We start from the raw sequence: 15,162 nt of genomic DNA, 5'->3' as shown, positions 1-15,162 counted from the left end.
GTCTTGGGGAACAAAGTTCGGCTCGTATGGAATGCCAAGGTTGAAATAGTCGTCATTTCAGTAAAACTTCAGCAATAACGGTAGTCGGCGTATAGCTCTTCGTTGTCCGCCGGGTCGCTGAATTCAGTTGCCAGCGTTGGCATTTCGGGAAGATGCTTGATGACGTCTAAGGTAGCTGCAAGGCTGTCAGCCGTTGCGTTCGCCAAGAATTGCAGCTGGTACTCGAGGAATACACTGCACGGTAGGATTTGCTTGTGACCGCTCGGCGAGTGCCGCATTTGACTTGAACAGTTCTTCTGCACGGTGAGAGCTTTCTGCAGTGCCAACCACCTGTTGAGGGCATCGCGCACGTTCTCCCCGGGAACGGCGTTTGCCATAGGATCTCTCGGCGCTTGCCACAACTCAAATTCGATGACTCGCTTGCACATATCGAAGTCGTTCCGTTTCAGAAGGTCCGTGATTAAATTAAGGATAGGGTTCTGCTTCTCGGGGGCTTGGAGTTCGGAAAGGATTGACAACGCGAATCTGTGGAATGCAATGAAGAGAAATCAGAACGGTTGAAATCAGAACCGAATCGGGCTCAGGAATCGTCGTGCGGGGGAGGGGGAGAATCTTCTCCCGGACGCCGGAGTCTGGGATGGATGAGAGCGAAATTCTCCGGGTTATAATTCGGCGAAGAGGCTTACAAATTGAGTGATTGTTGTGAAGCTGTGGAATTCTTCGGAGACTTCTTGTACATCAAGAGAAGGTATGCGAGTTGATCCCACGAGGCTACGAGAACCTGCTGTTCCGAGGGGATGAGGCTCGCCACCTGAAATGAAGATCGATTCAAGCTCGAGAACGGACGTAGGGAATGAATGAGGGCATCCGAGCTGATTCTCGCCGGCGCGTCAAACTCTATCCAGAAATAAACTTCGACCTACGCCTTGAGATTGAAGACTCTGAAGATCTCGGCAGAGTTGTAGCATTATGTACAGAGCGCTGCGTTCGTCACAGTGCGAAGAAAATTCTTGTAGTGTGCGGACCTGGAATCGAATGCGAGATTGTAAATTACTCACAGATTCCGGAAATCGAATCAGCGCAGCATGGGTAGACTATTTGATCTCCCCCAACTTTGAAAATGTTTCCGCGGAGCGGAAAAGTTACGCCTATATCTTCCGATGCAAAATGAGTCATTAAGCTGTGGATTCCGAATGAAGATCCGTGATGATCGATCGGTATCTTACCTGAGACTGGGGTAAGATGAGGACCGTCTGACCTGATTGGAGCCCATTCGAAGCCACGACCGTCCGCTCAAGCAAGAAGTTCGCCAGTGGAAGGGATTTCGGGGGCGTGAACTGGGAGGGGAACGCAGGGTTTTATCACGACTCTTCATGCATCTCACAAACGAAAGGTCCCGGAAAGAGGCCGGCTCCGTACTTACAAGAAGTGTTAATTTAGCATTCGTTGAGTTATAGACCGCCTTGCAGATATGCAGGTCTTCGCCCTTGGGGACTTTCTCCGAAGTGATCCTAAGATCGGCCCAGGAGATACCGCCGTTGCAAGACGCTGACGTCAAGGTGCCGGATCCTTGATTTGAACCATTATTCTCGGGGACAGGTAGCCCGTGGCTGCATGTTGAGACCTTGACGGAGTACGAGGCAGTGTCATCGTTCGGCTCAAGCACGATATGGGACAAGTAACGCAGATATATTGGATTTAGGAGAGATATAGAGCGTTGATCGATTCTTCGACAAGGATAAGAATCGGATAATAAATTTGCGATTCAGAACGAGAAGGAAAATGAGGTCTCCTTTACATGATTCAAGAGTCCGACAAGCTCCTGGTGATTGATCTCCTGCAGAGACTCGAGGAGCTTCGCTGGACTCGACCACAGATTGGACGCTAGAGGCTGCAAGGCTGAAGTCGTCGAATCTTTCTCATCGGATTTCCCTGAATCGATTAAGATGCCATTAGCATGCAGACGGCAACACAACGGACGATACACAGCAGGCTGGCCGAGAGGTTTCTACAGTTCCGACTGAACTTTCCATTACGAGCCGCACCGAGTTTTTATCCAGACGAACTCGTCGAGCAAAGCCATGAATCAAGCGGCGTAGGGTAGAACACAAACGATTGTTAGAGCGTCGTCGTTCGCATTGTCGTCCCCGAGTCACTCTAGTGCGATTTCATTTCATTATCTGTCCCCTCTGTCCAAACGAGCATGCCGTAACCGTCGTTGGAATATTTATATCTAGCGCCGAAGGAAATAGCGGATAAGGCGTCGTTCGAGACCAATTAACCTCTCGTGACGGAGCAGCGGACCCACCCAGAGGTTACGTTCAAGAAGACTTGCTTGTTTCGCTCGAATGGACCTATGCATCAATTAGTCAACCGACAAACATTCAACCCAAGGTCTCTCAGGAATCCAACGGAATATTACGTGCCATTTATCTCCGGTTTTGGGGTTAGAGTCTGAACACGAATCGGAGAGGGTGATAACGACTAACGAACCAAGCTACACTCCAATCCTTACGAACCCCCAGTCTCAAAATCAGTGCTTTCTGTGCTCTCGACTTCTATGTCGTCGAAATCGTCATCGAAGTCGTCGAAATCATCATAACTGTCATCCGAGTCAAAGTGGAGACTCTCAAAAACCTTCACAAGGTCTTCGGCGAAGCGAACTCGGCTGTGAAATTCTGAAGAAACGCTAGCGGAAAAATTCTCAGCGATATGATACTCGGTTCACTCTGTTCCTGAACTCACCCATGTTGGCGTAATCGAGGCGGAGCCTCCGCTTGGGGACCTTCGGTTGCTGGCGGACGACATCCGAAGCGGATCTCGAGAGCTCAGATTCGCTGTCACGAACGACTCGCTGTCTCATCGGCGGTGGCGGAGGAGCAGTTTCCACGTTCATCAACGGCTGCAATTGAGGGGTCTTAGCTATAGCTATCAATCAATAAACACATTCGATCCGCAAAAAGCGGTGCGGAATTATTTCCTCAGGAAAACCCTAGATTCCTCGGGTCGGTCCGAGCCTGATCAATGGCAACTCGAGATATTCGGTGCAGCAATTCATCGATAGGGAACGAATCGAACAGATTGCGTCTCCATCCGCGCAGCCTCCTGGCGTCTGTCATGGGAGCAGAATCCGCTCGGAATCCGGACCGTTGTCTCCTGACGTTGAATGGTGATCACGTGATCAGTGTCTGCTCAGTTTCATCGAGCTAATCCGTGTACGTAATCCATTCCAATCCACTACGACAGATAAGCTCCATCGGAGAGCTCATTATACAATTAGGATTGACTAGACTGTCACGTTTCCGGAATCCTAATAATGCATCGATTTATTCTGCTCGCGAAAACGATGCACCGCTCTAGATGAGAACTTTGCATGCGATGTGAGAAGCAACACGATCACGCATCTCGCGGGCTGTGGCCACCGATCGGTGAATTCTCCTCCTTGTCGTTACGTAAAGAACGTTTTATGTCAGCGCGAAGCGATGATGACTACAGCGACGAAAAAGTCGAAGAGAAAAACGGTTTAGGTAACTCGACGTCGTTTCGCAACGCGATCATACGTCGCTGAACAATTGCTGCCGACCAGCTGAGCGCGGTCGCCTTTTCATATTTTCACTGACAACTACTGCGCTGTGTCAAGAGAAACAACAGAATGGTCAAGTTAACAAAGCGCTCGGTATGCGAAAGAAGCTCGCGATGAGTGGCTCTGCTCTTGTCGCAACTTTCCTGATTTACAGGCGTCCATAAATTTTTCAGAGCAGAGGTAGAATGGGTCTGATAGAAAACCAAGAATGTTTATCGATTTTTTCTCATCTCGACGCTCGTTCCGATCCGCTGAAGATTGCGAGCGCGTCATATTCGGCCTCGTCATTGGAATCTCGTCACTCCCCAGGTGATTTGATCCAGACTATGGAGTCGAAGGACTTTTCATGCACGCGTGATGCAAAAGACGAATCACGGCTCTGATTAGCGAAGCAGTGGATGGGCTCGGATGGGGAATGCAGTGGAATCGGTCAGAGGTCGTGGAAACATTCAGCGAGTGACTTCCGACCGAGGCACAAGTAGCGAATCCTGTCTTCGTCCGTAGGAGCTTCCGCACGTCTGATCGCCGGTCGGACGCATAGCGAGGCGACCCGTGGCTCAGCTAGATGATTTTTTCTGCGATGGGCTTCAACGTCACAGCGACATCGCGATCGCGTGATTGAGGAAGTATCTGCCCGCTGTCCGCCCGCCTGCCTGCCCGTCGGCACGTCTGGTTTGCCACTCATGAGTATGTCGACGTATTTGCTTTTGAACATTCGCTGACGGCTGTTCGTATAAAATGATGTCCAGTATCACTGACCATCCGGCGCCAATTGACATGATCGATCGACACGGCTTAGCTCATTCCCTCCACGGTCGTCAGCGTGATTCCTACGCCCGTTACGTGGATAAATTGACAAGTCCAACACGTTCTTCGGATTCCTCAACAAGCGCAATGCGGAGTCAATCGTCGCCGCTGATTGTGAATCAGATGAATGCTCTACACTGCGTGCACGCAGGGCATTCGACTCAACGGGGAATGCTGAAGAATGAGTTCGGAATCGTTATCAGCACCACAAACCTGATGAGAGCGAACCTGGGGTCCTTCGTATGACACGGCCGGAGCGGGTATTTCGCTATTCTAGGACAGATAAAGAGCAGATATACTCCGCCAAATAAGGGATGCGCCCGCTGTGTGCGGCACGATACCGAGCAGATACTCAATGGCACGACTTAGCATATGAGCAATCGCGAATATTGAATAGCATAGAGCCTCGGTCGATTTCGACAATAACGGCGATCGTACGTGTCAGAGTCATCGTATCGTACCCCATCAAATACCCGTACTACGGACTGTTGTCACAACTGTTCTTCTTAAGGATTCAACAGTCATCGCAAGGATTTCCGATTGAAATCGGAGTCCTGTGAGACAAAGCGGGTGCAGAGCATTCTCCAGTCTCGCAATGCGTGAAAACGATCGCGTCATGCTGGCACGAGTCCGAAAGGAATCCAGGGGAGGCGAGAGGGATTTCGTGTTGACAAATGATCGTAGCATCGCTCACGAGAAATGACGACTGAAATGCTCGTCATCGACTCGACAATCATAAATGGAGTCGTGGTCACCTTTCGGTCGACCATATTGTCGCACCGGATACCCGCGGTAATCCGCCGCGCTTCAAAATACATTTGGGGAATTCTCGACCCACAACGCCAGGCGCCTGACTGTTCCTTGCTTTCAAGAACTTCGAGATGGCAGCGCTTCCACCCTCCAAGGATTCACTTCGAATCCACCGCAGCGTCGACGCGAGCAAGCATCGGAATCGGATTGTATCGGAAGACGCCTGGTGGGCAACCCTGACGACAGAAACGGTGCGAGTGCGGACAATGGGTTCCTCATTGCGGGCACCACGACAGTGGAACACCATGCATAACCCTATGCCGCTATAAGTGACGTGAGCAGATGCAACCGCACCATTTGTGGCTTTTCGGTGATGCGATGAACGGAATGATGGTATATTCCTCGATACGGAGTTCTCCTCCCCGCAACCACCGGTGTACTGACATGCTCACGGTTTCTTCGACCGCGGCCTTACTTATGGATAGTTGAAAGTCGAAGATCCGAATAATTTCTTCCGAGCTTTCGGCATCCCTCTCGGAGATACCCATCTATATCAAGAAGATTTAGACGAGAATGAGTTGAGCAGAAGCAGGTACGGCGGACGTGAGCTGACGTGAATGTCCGGACAATAAACAGAAGATTCCGATTTTCCGTTGGTTTTCAAGAGCAGGCATTCTTCACCAGCGTCATTCAGGTCGCGTCGGCTGCTTATGGAGGAGTATATGATGCTACCGGCAGACTCCCTCTTTAGCGGGCAGGCGACTACGGACGGGGGAAGTACCGGGGGAAGGAACGAAAAACTAGTATGTCTTCGAAGCCTGGTCGAAGCCGACGGAGCTTTCAAACCAATCCGAGCCATAAAAACGGCTTTAGAGAAAACCCTTCGCCGAATTCGATCCGGGTCTGCGCGGTATACTAGATATTATACGCTCCAATCGCCGCATAGACGATGTTACAAGTAATTTTACGAAAGCATGTTTTGAATGGGCACCCGACCGTCGTTACGCTTTCTTCTCGCTCGTCATGATTGATCACGATAAGTTTCTGTCTCGTGTCGAATGTGTGTCAGGCAAAAATTAATCTACTGCCCGCTTCGTCTTCCGGTTGAACTCTACCCAATGACCCCTCCGGCCTCCCTTATTTCTTTCTGTCAATGCGTGAAGATACGACGGACGGAGCGGTCGACCCGTGTTCGAGCCGACGCTCGTTTTCATCGAATCCACGAAATATATTCGAGCAGCCCTTGCCCCCACTTCAGTCGCCGAGTATCTTCTGTTGGCGGTCGATCGGCATGACAACTTCCTACTACGACTCCTTCGGATCTGAACAAGGGAGCTCTGAAGGGATCAGAATACATTCATCGGATCTGGGTTCTTATCGTGACGATCGTCGACCCCAACGACGATCATTATACGTCTCCCCGATAGCAGTACAGACGATCTGCTCCCTTTCAGCAAAGTGCTCTTGTTTTCTGAACTACCGCGCTCCATCAAATCCGCATCTTCGGTTGGCTCCCTTTTCTTATCACAGTCCGAGGAAACAACTTCCTTAGGTGTTCTTTCCAGATAAATGAAGCACGCCGAGCGATATGACTGGAGAATATTCTCTTCCTGTGGCACATCCCTCCGCTGATCGGATCGTTCTGTGGGTTCGGCGAAATCCGAACAACTCCGACGTCGTCATCGTATACATTGTCAAAGGTCTGCGATAGGGCCGGAACTCCGTCTTGTTTACAGGAAGGAAACTTCGCACCGAGCGAGAGGTCGAAGTGCGCTGGCGTATTTTCCGTCTTTCTGAACGCCGGGAAAAATCTGAAGAATATCGCACGTCTCTTCGATGTCGCTTTCTCTCCTGATTTTCCCTTTTCTTCCATTCCAGTTTAATGGATCGTGATTCGGGGATACGAGCTCTTCCGAACGCTGGCCCACCGCAGGCGGCGACATTGTTTGTGCTAAATCGTCATTCACAAAACTATCGACGCCATCGGACGGAACGCAATCGACAAAGAAACCTCAAATTTGATTCGGATATATTTTTAAAAACGTTTGAAGCTATGACGCAATCGGGATGGCACGGGGCGTGGACGACCGACCGACCAACCCGCAGAGCAACGTGCAAGAGTGAAATAGACGAGAAAAGTAGCCTCGGCTCATAACAAACGGATGTCTGTTCTAACGACGATCGAGTTTCTCTTTCAACGAATCTTAGTGATTATGTCAGAGCACGCGTCTCGCCTCCGTTTCGATCCGCTTATAGCACACAGCTCGAAAGTATTTTGATTTGTTTGCTTATCGCACTGTCGGGCCCGTCTTCGGCTCGGAGTCCTGAACAACCAAACGATATTCTGATCTAGTATCAGGGGAATCCTTCCTCACTGATCCGATCGGCAGCGAGGGATCCAGGTCCAAGTGGGAGTTTCGTTCACCTTCGATTGTTGTCGGCTCGTGATCGGCAGAACGTGAGAAAAGGAATGAGAAAAAAACGCTCGTTTCGCACTCACCTGGAACTGGGCTTCAGAAGTGCCGTGGAGAATGGATCCGAATCTTTCGACTTTGGTCGTGTTCATTCTGGGTTTCTGATAGATGACAGATTCCCCTAGACGCTCCAAATCGGACGGGTGGAGGATTTCGGGGCGGTGGATAGGCCTGGCGGGAAACGCACGTCAGGCAAATCAGAAACTCCGGGGACGAATAATTCCAACGCGGTCCGGTATGAGGCATTTCTCGATGAGTGATCGATTCAAACTCGATTCTGAAACCCCAATGAGGGGGAATACGGGTACGAACCTGGGTTGGCTGATCTGAAGTTCTGCTTTCCAGGTCTTGGAGTCGTCATCCTTATTGCTGTTCCCTCGTTTCAGAAGCTTCTTCAGATTGAAGAGACCAGCCCTTGATATCGATCCCCCTCCGGTACTCGCAGCTCTTGGGATCGCCGGGGCTTGTCGCGTCTTCCTGGGAACTCCACCCGGGGCGCCCGGTGGCAATGGTTTCTGGAACTGGCGCGAAACAGGATCCCACTGCCCGGCGTACTCCGACAGTACGGGCGCGGAGCGTCTGTTTGGCACTGAATTATATCGGGCTTTCTCGAGCTCAAGTGCCAATTCGGCCAATTGGCGTTCTTTCCGCGAGAGAGTAGACGATCCACGAATTTCCTGCAAGATTCCCCCAATTCTCCTCATTTGGACGCGTGAAATGGATAGAAATATCGCTTTGGAAAAAATCGCTGAAAAATACGCATCGCGGCGCCGACCGGCTATTGCAACACTTATCCAGTCAAGAATCATCTTTTCGAAACACTAAGATTTACGGAGATATAGAACTCGCACCCAGGAGAAAAATTTAATCACCAACGCGCACTCAAAAAGGCTTCCAATATTGATGGGTCACAACTCCGAACGTACGCTGCCCGAGTTGTGTTTCGGGAGTTTCAGTTGTACCCGAGGCGTAACCGCCATTACTCAACGCTGCGTAAAACAGAAGAGCGAAAGAATGTCGACGAACCTGATAGATGTTTTCGGTTTGCGCGGACTTCCTCTCGCTGTCCATATTATTGCTTTGCTGTGGCGGTTTCGCTACGTGTTCAATTGGCTCTGCGTATATCGGCTCTTGCTCAAGCTCAATCGGAATCTTAGGAGCGGTGTATTTTTTCGCGGCGCGATACGTCCCGTATATATCTTTACGGATCGACGGGACGACGGGCGGTTGGACCTGGAACGAGAGGTTTTGTTGCCCGGATCGATTTTGCGCTCGACAGGGAAATCGCTCCAGAGCGGAGCCGACTCCCCGGGAATGAGAACCCTCGCTAGCCCGGTACTCACCGGCTTGGCTCTTGATGCGAACGCCAGGTATTTCGGATCCTCATACAGTCTCGAAGTCCTTCTCAAAGTCCCATACTTCTCTGCCGAGCGTTGATCTGCGTAGCTGAAATTCACACAGATCACCCGTATGAACTCGTCGCTCGGACTATCCTTCGAATTAGTAAGACTCGCTCACGAAGCACGAGCGTTTTTCGCAATTTTTTCTCGCAGCCCTCGCTAGGACGAATGCCGGGCCGACCCATCGCTCGCATCCTAAGCACGTGTATTTTTCGCTTGAGTTTCATACGAACGACGTTTCGTCACGAGTACTGCGTACGGCTCGACTTGTCGCTCACCTCTGTTCGATGTTTGCCGCACTGAGACACTTAACCTGCCGACCATTATTCGATGGAATATTCTTCTGCGAGAATCGATCCAGATGGAGCTCGCTTACGGCTGTCCTGCACATAGGGGCATTGAAAGAGGGAACCGATGACGATGCGGTCTGAGGATTGACATTTGATTGAGTTGAGCTCCTTGACGGACGCTCCCCGACGCGTCGTCAATCGCCCCGTTGACAGTGTTCTCGAAGGAACCAGTGATCGATCATGGGCGGCTCATAGACTCCAACAGTAGTTACAAATTCGATAGAAGCGATTTACCTTCAGTGCGGTTTTTGCCTCCAGGAGATTGGAATCACTTCTGGCCGGTTGCAGTCCTTGGGAGCCCAAGGCGAACTCACTGATCTTCAGCGTTTGCGAGGAGACCTTTTCGAGAATAGAAATCAGTGCTCTGAACAACATTATGATACATCATGCACTTCGTCTCCCTAACGGAACACTGCGGGACTATACGCCGGCGTCGCGTCGTCTCCGTGACAGCTATGACCACTGACTGGGGCGCCCAACGAATCTGCTGGTCTTCGTTTTGCGCGATTAAGGCTCTACACGACAAATTGTGCACTTGAATGCGCAGCCTAGAGATACCGTATATGGTTCTTTAGGCGAGTCCCTCTTCACGAATCTATCACAGGGATGGAGAATCATCCTTGATGACTCCAGAACTCGCGACTGGACAAGGAGCGTAAAATAGTTTCGAAATGGCTGCAGGAATTCAGGGCTCCCGCGTAGCGCCGGGGCGAAAGTTTTTCAAATTGGAAAATTCGAGTGCTGTATTCTTGTCACGAAATTCTTCGAGCTGCCGGCTGAAATTCTTTCTCCCAAGCCCACGAGCTTTGATGCGAGGCTTCATACATTCATCCGAGCCAGATCTGTCCGCAAAGGTGCTCGGGCAAGCTTGAAAAGGCCACTGGCTCTCAATCTGAGGGAGCTCCTCGCGGGAGTGCCACCAATATGCACAAGCCGCGAATACATCGCGGCTTCTAGTCTCAGAACCACAATCCGTTCGGAGCATTGCTTGGAAAAATAGAATACCTTATTTTGAGCGTTCGTTTTGAGCTGATTTCCTCGAGGCTGCCCTTCGATTTGGATTGTAGTCGCATTGTTTGATGCAATCACAGTATCTGAGTCTGTTCTCAGCACCACGCGATGACTAGCTCGTCGTACGGGCTGTCGACCCAGACCTGTCATGGCGGCGAGGAGGAAAAGGCTTTTAGACTCTCATTGACTTTCCCCGCTGACATTCGTGAAACACCAGCGACTAGTTCCGATCGGAACGCGCTCAGAACCCTCGAAGATTCATCGGATGGTACTACTAACCTCTGTCGCCGACGGAAATAGCCGTCACTTCTGTTGGCTGTGAGCTATTCAAGTCGTTCCTGCTGTTTTCGTGGTCCAACTTCTTATTATTGGAGTTGTTCTTGCTTGTTATCATGGCGTTGTTCACCATCACAGTGGAAATGTGATTTGATTGAGCTTTCGCATTTTCGACTGTATCGTATATGGATTCGTAGGCTGACGACTTCGAGGATCTGGTGGAGTCGGGTGAGGAAGATCCTCGTTCCGAGCCTGGAGGGGGGAACAAATTCGCTTATTTTTGAATGACGGCAGTGGTCTCCCTCCGCTCTCGACCAGAAACCTGGTCGACTTCTCCACGTAGGGTTCTTCATTGGGAAGGGATGATCTCACCTTTCAGAGAGAAGCTGTCGGGAGAAGACGAACTCTCACGGGATGAGGGAGCCCCGCTGTCGATTGAGTCGCCCTTAGCGTCCCCGATGAGCAGGTCCCTCGTGAGGCTGAGGTCTTCCGCGGTTAGGACGTCCTTACAGGACTCGTCGAGATAATTGAAGTCGTCTTTCGCTCCTTTTTTATTTCTTCGCATCAGCTGCAGACGTTTATCGAGCTCCTCGGTGACACTTCTCGTCAGATCCAAGTCGATCCGATGATCGTCGCGAATCAATTCCGTGTTCATCGGCATCGACAGCTTTGCCGAGTGATCGACCTTCGTTTCACCCTTTTGTGAGTTCTTGGTATCCTTGTTGAGATTGGCATTGATCGAGTTGAAATCAGTATTTTTCTTAGTGAGCTTGGTGAACATTTTGTCCTGCTCGGTGGTGTCCAGCGAATCGAGAAGAGCCTCGTCGAAGTCCTCCTCTGAAACGTCCCAGTCATCGTCTTCGACGTCGTCTCCGTCCTCTGGCACACAGTCCAAGCCCCCGAAACCGATGACCTGTTCCTCGTCCTTGAATGCAACTCCTTTCTTCTTGTTCGGGAGCGGCCCACCCTTGAGAATACTCTTCACGGTAGGGTTCGGTCTCGTTGTCACTTGGTTCGAAGACCTGGTATCTGCGAATATTTTGCTGGAGTTCAACAGAGACAGATGCAGATCGCTCCGAAAGTCACGCGCAGTCGTGTCGATCTTCGCTGATGATGTGGTCAGTCTTGGATTTGTGCTCCGCACCATTCTGAGGAAGGAATCACACAATGATTTCGATTGATTGCACATTGATCAAAATTAAATTGAATTCGCTTGACCGGTGTCTTGAAGACTTAATGACCGAGCCATCGTCATTGAATTTTACGCCTCGAAATTTCAAGGTCCTTCTCGGTTCCGCCGCAGATCCGATTGATCGATTCCGAAGCGCAGCCGATCCATGACTGAACTATTTGCGATTTTTCGCTTCCCGAAGTGCGAGATAAGTCAACAAAAAAATTGTATCCCTTGAAAGCTTCTCGCTTGATATGAAAAGGAATCGTATGAAATTCCGCACACGCAACACGCAGTCGTCGATCGTTCTGCGCTGTAGAGAATCTACAACACGTCAAGAAACAAAGCTCGTATACATTCATTGATTTCGCGGGGGAACCACCAAGGATAAAAATCGGCGTTCGGTGCTGATGTCGGGAGAATTCCTTGTTTTGAGCAATCGGCATAGGCGGAAATAGGCTGGAATCTCAATCTGGCTGGAGACAGCCCCGTACAGCATCCAATCTCAGCGATGCCGGGTTGAGTACGAGTTCTTGCCATTGCCTTGCCGGCGTCTTGCGGCGGCAGCCCCTAACCATCTTGTCAGTCGAGGGCACGAGTCCTTGCGAAATGATGACTACGCCTACACATGGAAGGGAAATCTAGGTCCGGAGAACTTGAAGCTTCTACTCACGTGATCTCATGTTCGGCTTCGCACCGGAAGCAGTTCGAGCACAGATCTCGACGCCAGCTGTTCTCCACGAAAGTATCGCAAATCAGAGACGACGGCATCCTGCTTCTTGTGAGCCGAGTACTTCTTCAATTATTAGACATGACCAATCTGGAATGGAGAGGACGTCCATTAGAGCCGAGAAGTCGAGGAACTCGATCGATTCAAAGCTACTATTCCTTCGGGAGCCGTCGCGGTTTCCCGAAAATTTCAATATAGCAGAGGAGACAGGACTGGGAGCCGGGCTGGCGATTATATTTTTTCAAGTCATCGATTCCTCCCAGTATTTGCTCCGGTCGCTCCCTATTCTCGACGCTCAATTCGTCGGGGACGGAATGCCCGACCAAGACGATCGTATCCGCATTTTCACCCTCTCAGATTATTCAGTCGCAGGACTCGCAGGTCGTAGGAGCGGTCGTTTTTGCTAAATTTTCGTCATCTTGAGCCCATATAGCTAGTCGAAGAAAACTCTAGGAGTTTCGGGTTGAAACTCGCAACTCGATGGTTGAGCAAGTCCAGGAAGCATTGAGTCAAGGGGAAAATAACTGTAGGAATTATGTGCACTATTTGTCCGTGGACCGCTATCGGACCCCGGCATTCCGTGGCTGCGGGTCAGCGACAACTTCTCGCATCCAGTCATCATAGGCACGTCGGCGTCGGCCCATTGAAAACTATGACCGTTGACCTGAGCGGCTCGTCCCGAGAGAATCTGTTGTAAATTATCGTGAATTATTCTGATTATTTTTTATGTTAGCTTGCTCACTAAACTTGTTCTGCTGCTGGTTTCTGGAGGAATCGCTCGAATGAGGAAGTCGATCCCACAGATGAGCGGAATGAGACTCTCGCTTACTATCACGAGCCGTGTGATCCGCATCGGTCTGATTCGATGCGGCCCGCTATCGGAAACAGATGACATCCGTGATCCCGAAACATTATCGGAGCACTTTCGCCACGGTGTGAGGCGTTCCAGGAGAGGTCGCAGGAATCCATTAGAAAGTGACGAGGAAACCATCGAATTTCCTTGCGGTACCGACTGAAGATTCGCCGCTGCGTGGAAATGGATGAATAGCTCATCGTGAGATATTTTTCTGAGCCTTTTTTATTTTCGCCCTTGGATCTCGTGAAAAAAAGCCAAGAAACACGATGGAATTCCGGGAACTTTTCGGAAACATTTCGACGAAGAGTCCGCTTTCGATTGGAGGCGTTGCGGTCAATTGAGCGCTCCCGGGGATTTCGATGGTCGTCGTATCGCTACCTAGACCAAGTCCGGACGGAATTTCAGCCTAGTTCTGCCTCTTGATCTCAGAGCTCGCGGCTCGCGATGTCTCCCGTTATCTAATTAGAAGAACTCTAAATGCTCGGGAGATGAAACTGCATTTCGATTGAAGTTACGGTCACTGACCGAGTGGAGCTGAGCTGCGAATTCGGCAGTCCGCTGCAGATATAATAATTGAGAGCTGGCTCCAGGTCAAGGACGACACCCGCACCTCGTGTTTAATAATTTGTCGGGCAAACTGGAAAGAAGACGGGAGAAGACGAGTTGAGGAACGTATGAACCCTAACAACAAATCATATTCTTCAAAACAAAAACACAACGGATCGTTTTCATTTCGGTCGGACTTGCGCGTAAAAATGTTGCTCTGAAGATTTCCTACTGTTCTATCGGGGCAGTCTCACTGGTTCTCCATGGACCTGACCCCGGGTTTCGATATCAATTCCCGGAGGAATCAGAAGGACTTTTCCGCGAAGAAAACAGGAATAAACAAAACTGCGAGAGAGAAAGTGAGAATTTCGCTGTCGGTACAAGTTCAGAGGGTATCCAAGATAAGATACGAGAATGATTCTTCGACAGGCGTATCGTTTTTTGACTTGTCGGACTTCTTTTCGTTCGCAAGACTCAAGGTGCCGACCGAACTTCGAGCCTAAAAACACCTCCCTGGGGATTCAGTGAATTGCCTTCTGTACGGGAGTAATGGAAACTCCGGAACTATATTATCCCGCCGAAGTCCTGTTTGATTGGAGTTGTCGTGCGATTTGTCTCTCTGCTCCGTATTCAGAAACAGACGAAGTCAGGTGGAGTCGAGCGATAAGACGGGAGGAGGCAGCTCAGGCACGCGATACAAAATGCCTCAACTAAGGACACGTTATATAGGAAGACAAAAGGCGTGCGCTACAAAAGCAACAACGTGAGCCGCCGCCTCCGACGACAAACTCAATCAGAGAAGACACTGCCACGGATTCTGTGCAGATCATTGTCTACTCATATTCTGGCGGCTTTGACTCGTGACCCAATTAGGCCAAGCGGTCGTCCAGAACGCTAGAGCAAACTTAGCAAAAGGACGGACTCGCCAAAGACATGTTTGTGTGTGACCCACTGAAGTGAGTGACCCAGGAGCCATCGGGAACCAGACAACGCGACGTGAGCAGATGTCAGAAGAGAAGAAAGTGAAACTGTTAGGCAACGAATTCAGTTTGGCGGACAGACGATCCAAGCTCTCGCCGGCCTCGCCCTCCAGATAAATTGAATAGAATGCATTTCGTAATTTTAATCATCCCGCAGAAACGGTCAGGATAGCGATCCAGTCAGCGAAGGGGTAAGATCTTCGCGGAGTTCGAATGGGAGCGAGGCTG

The 15,162-nt window shown here is 50.4% G+C and overlaps 1 protein-coding gene across 1 annotated transcript; it reads right to left on the bottom strand.

Annotated features, from left to right (window-relative positions):
• Positions 1-68: 68 nt before the first annotated feature.
• Positions 69-12,593, bottom strand: LOC114828401 (uncharacterized). Its single transcript, XM_029112387.1, has 18 exons — positions 12,496-12,593; positions 11,024-11,799; positions 10,655-10,903; positions 10,370-10,518; positions 9,599-9,703; positions 9,293-9,441; positions 8,958-9,060; positions 8,641-8,847; positions 7,927-8,291; positions 7,641-7,785; positions 2,746-2,902; positions 2,520-2,678; positions 1,799-1,932; positions 1,424-1,624; positions 1,227-1,337; positions 924-1,025; positions 702-811; positions 69-543 (listed from the first exon to the last, which is right to left on the bottom strand). The coding sequence occupies exons 1-18, from the start codon at positions 12,591-12,593 to the stop codon at positions 69-71; spliced, it is 3,795 nt and encodes a 1,264-aa protein (XP_028968220.1).
• Between the last annotated feature and the right edge of the window lie 2,569 nt (positions 12,594-15,162).

The sequence above is a fragment of the Galendromus occidentalis genome, unplaced genomic scaffold, assembly GCF_000255335.2.
Source record: "Galendromus occidentalis unplaced genomic scaffold, Mocc_1.1 scf7180000077497, whole genome shotgun sequence".
Taxonomy (NCBI): domain Eukaryota; kingdom Metazoa; phylum Arthropoda; class Arachnida; order Mesostigmata; family Phytoseiidae; genus Galendromus; species Galendromus occidentalis.
The sequence above is the reverse complement of the archived record's forward strand: the minus strand, read 5'-3'. Positions and strand labels throughout refer to the sequence as shown.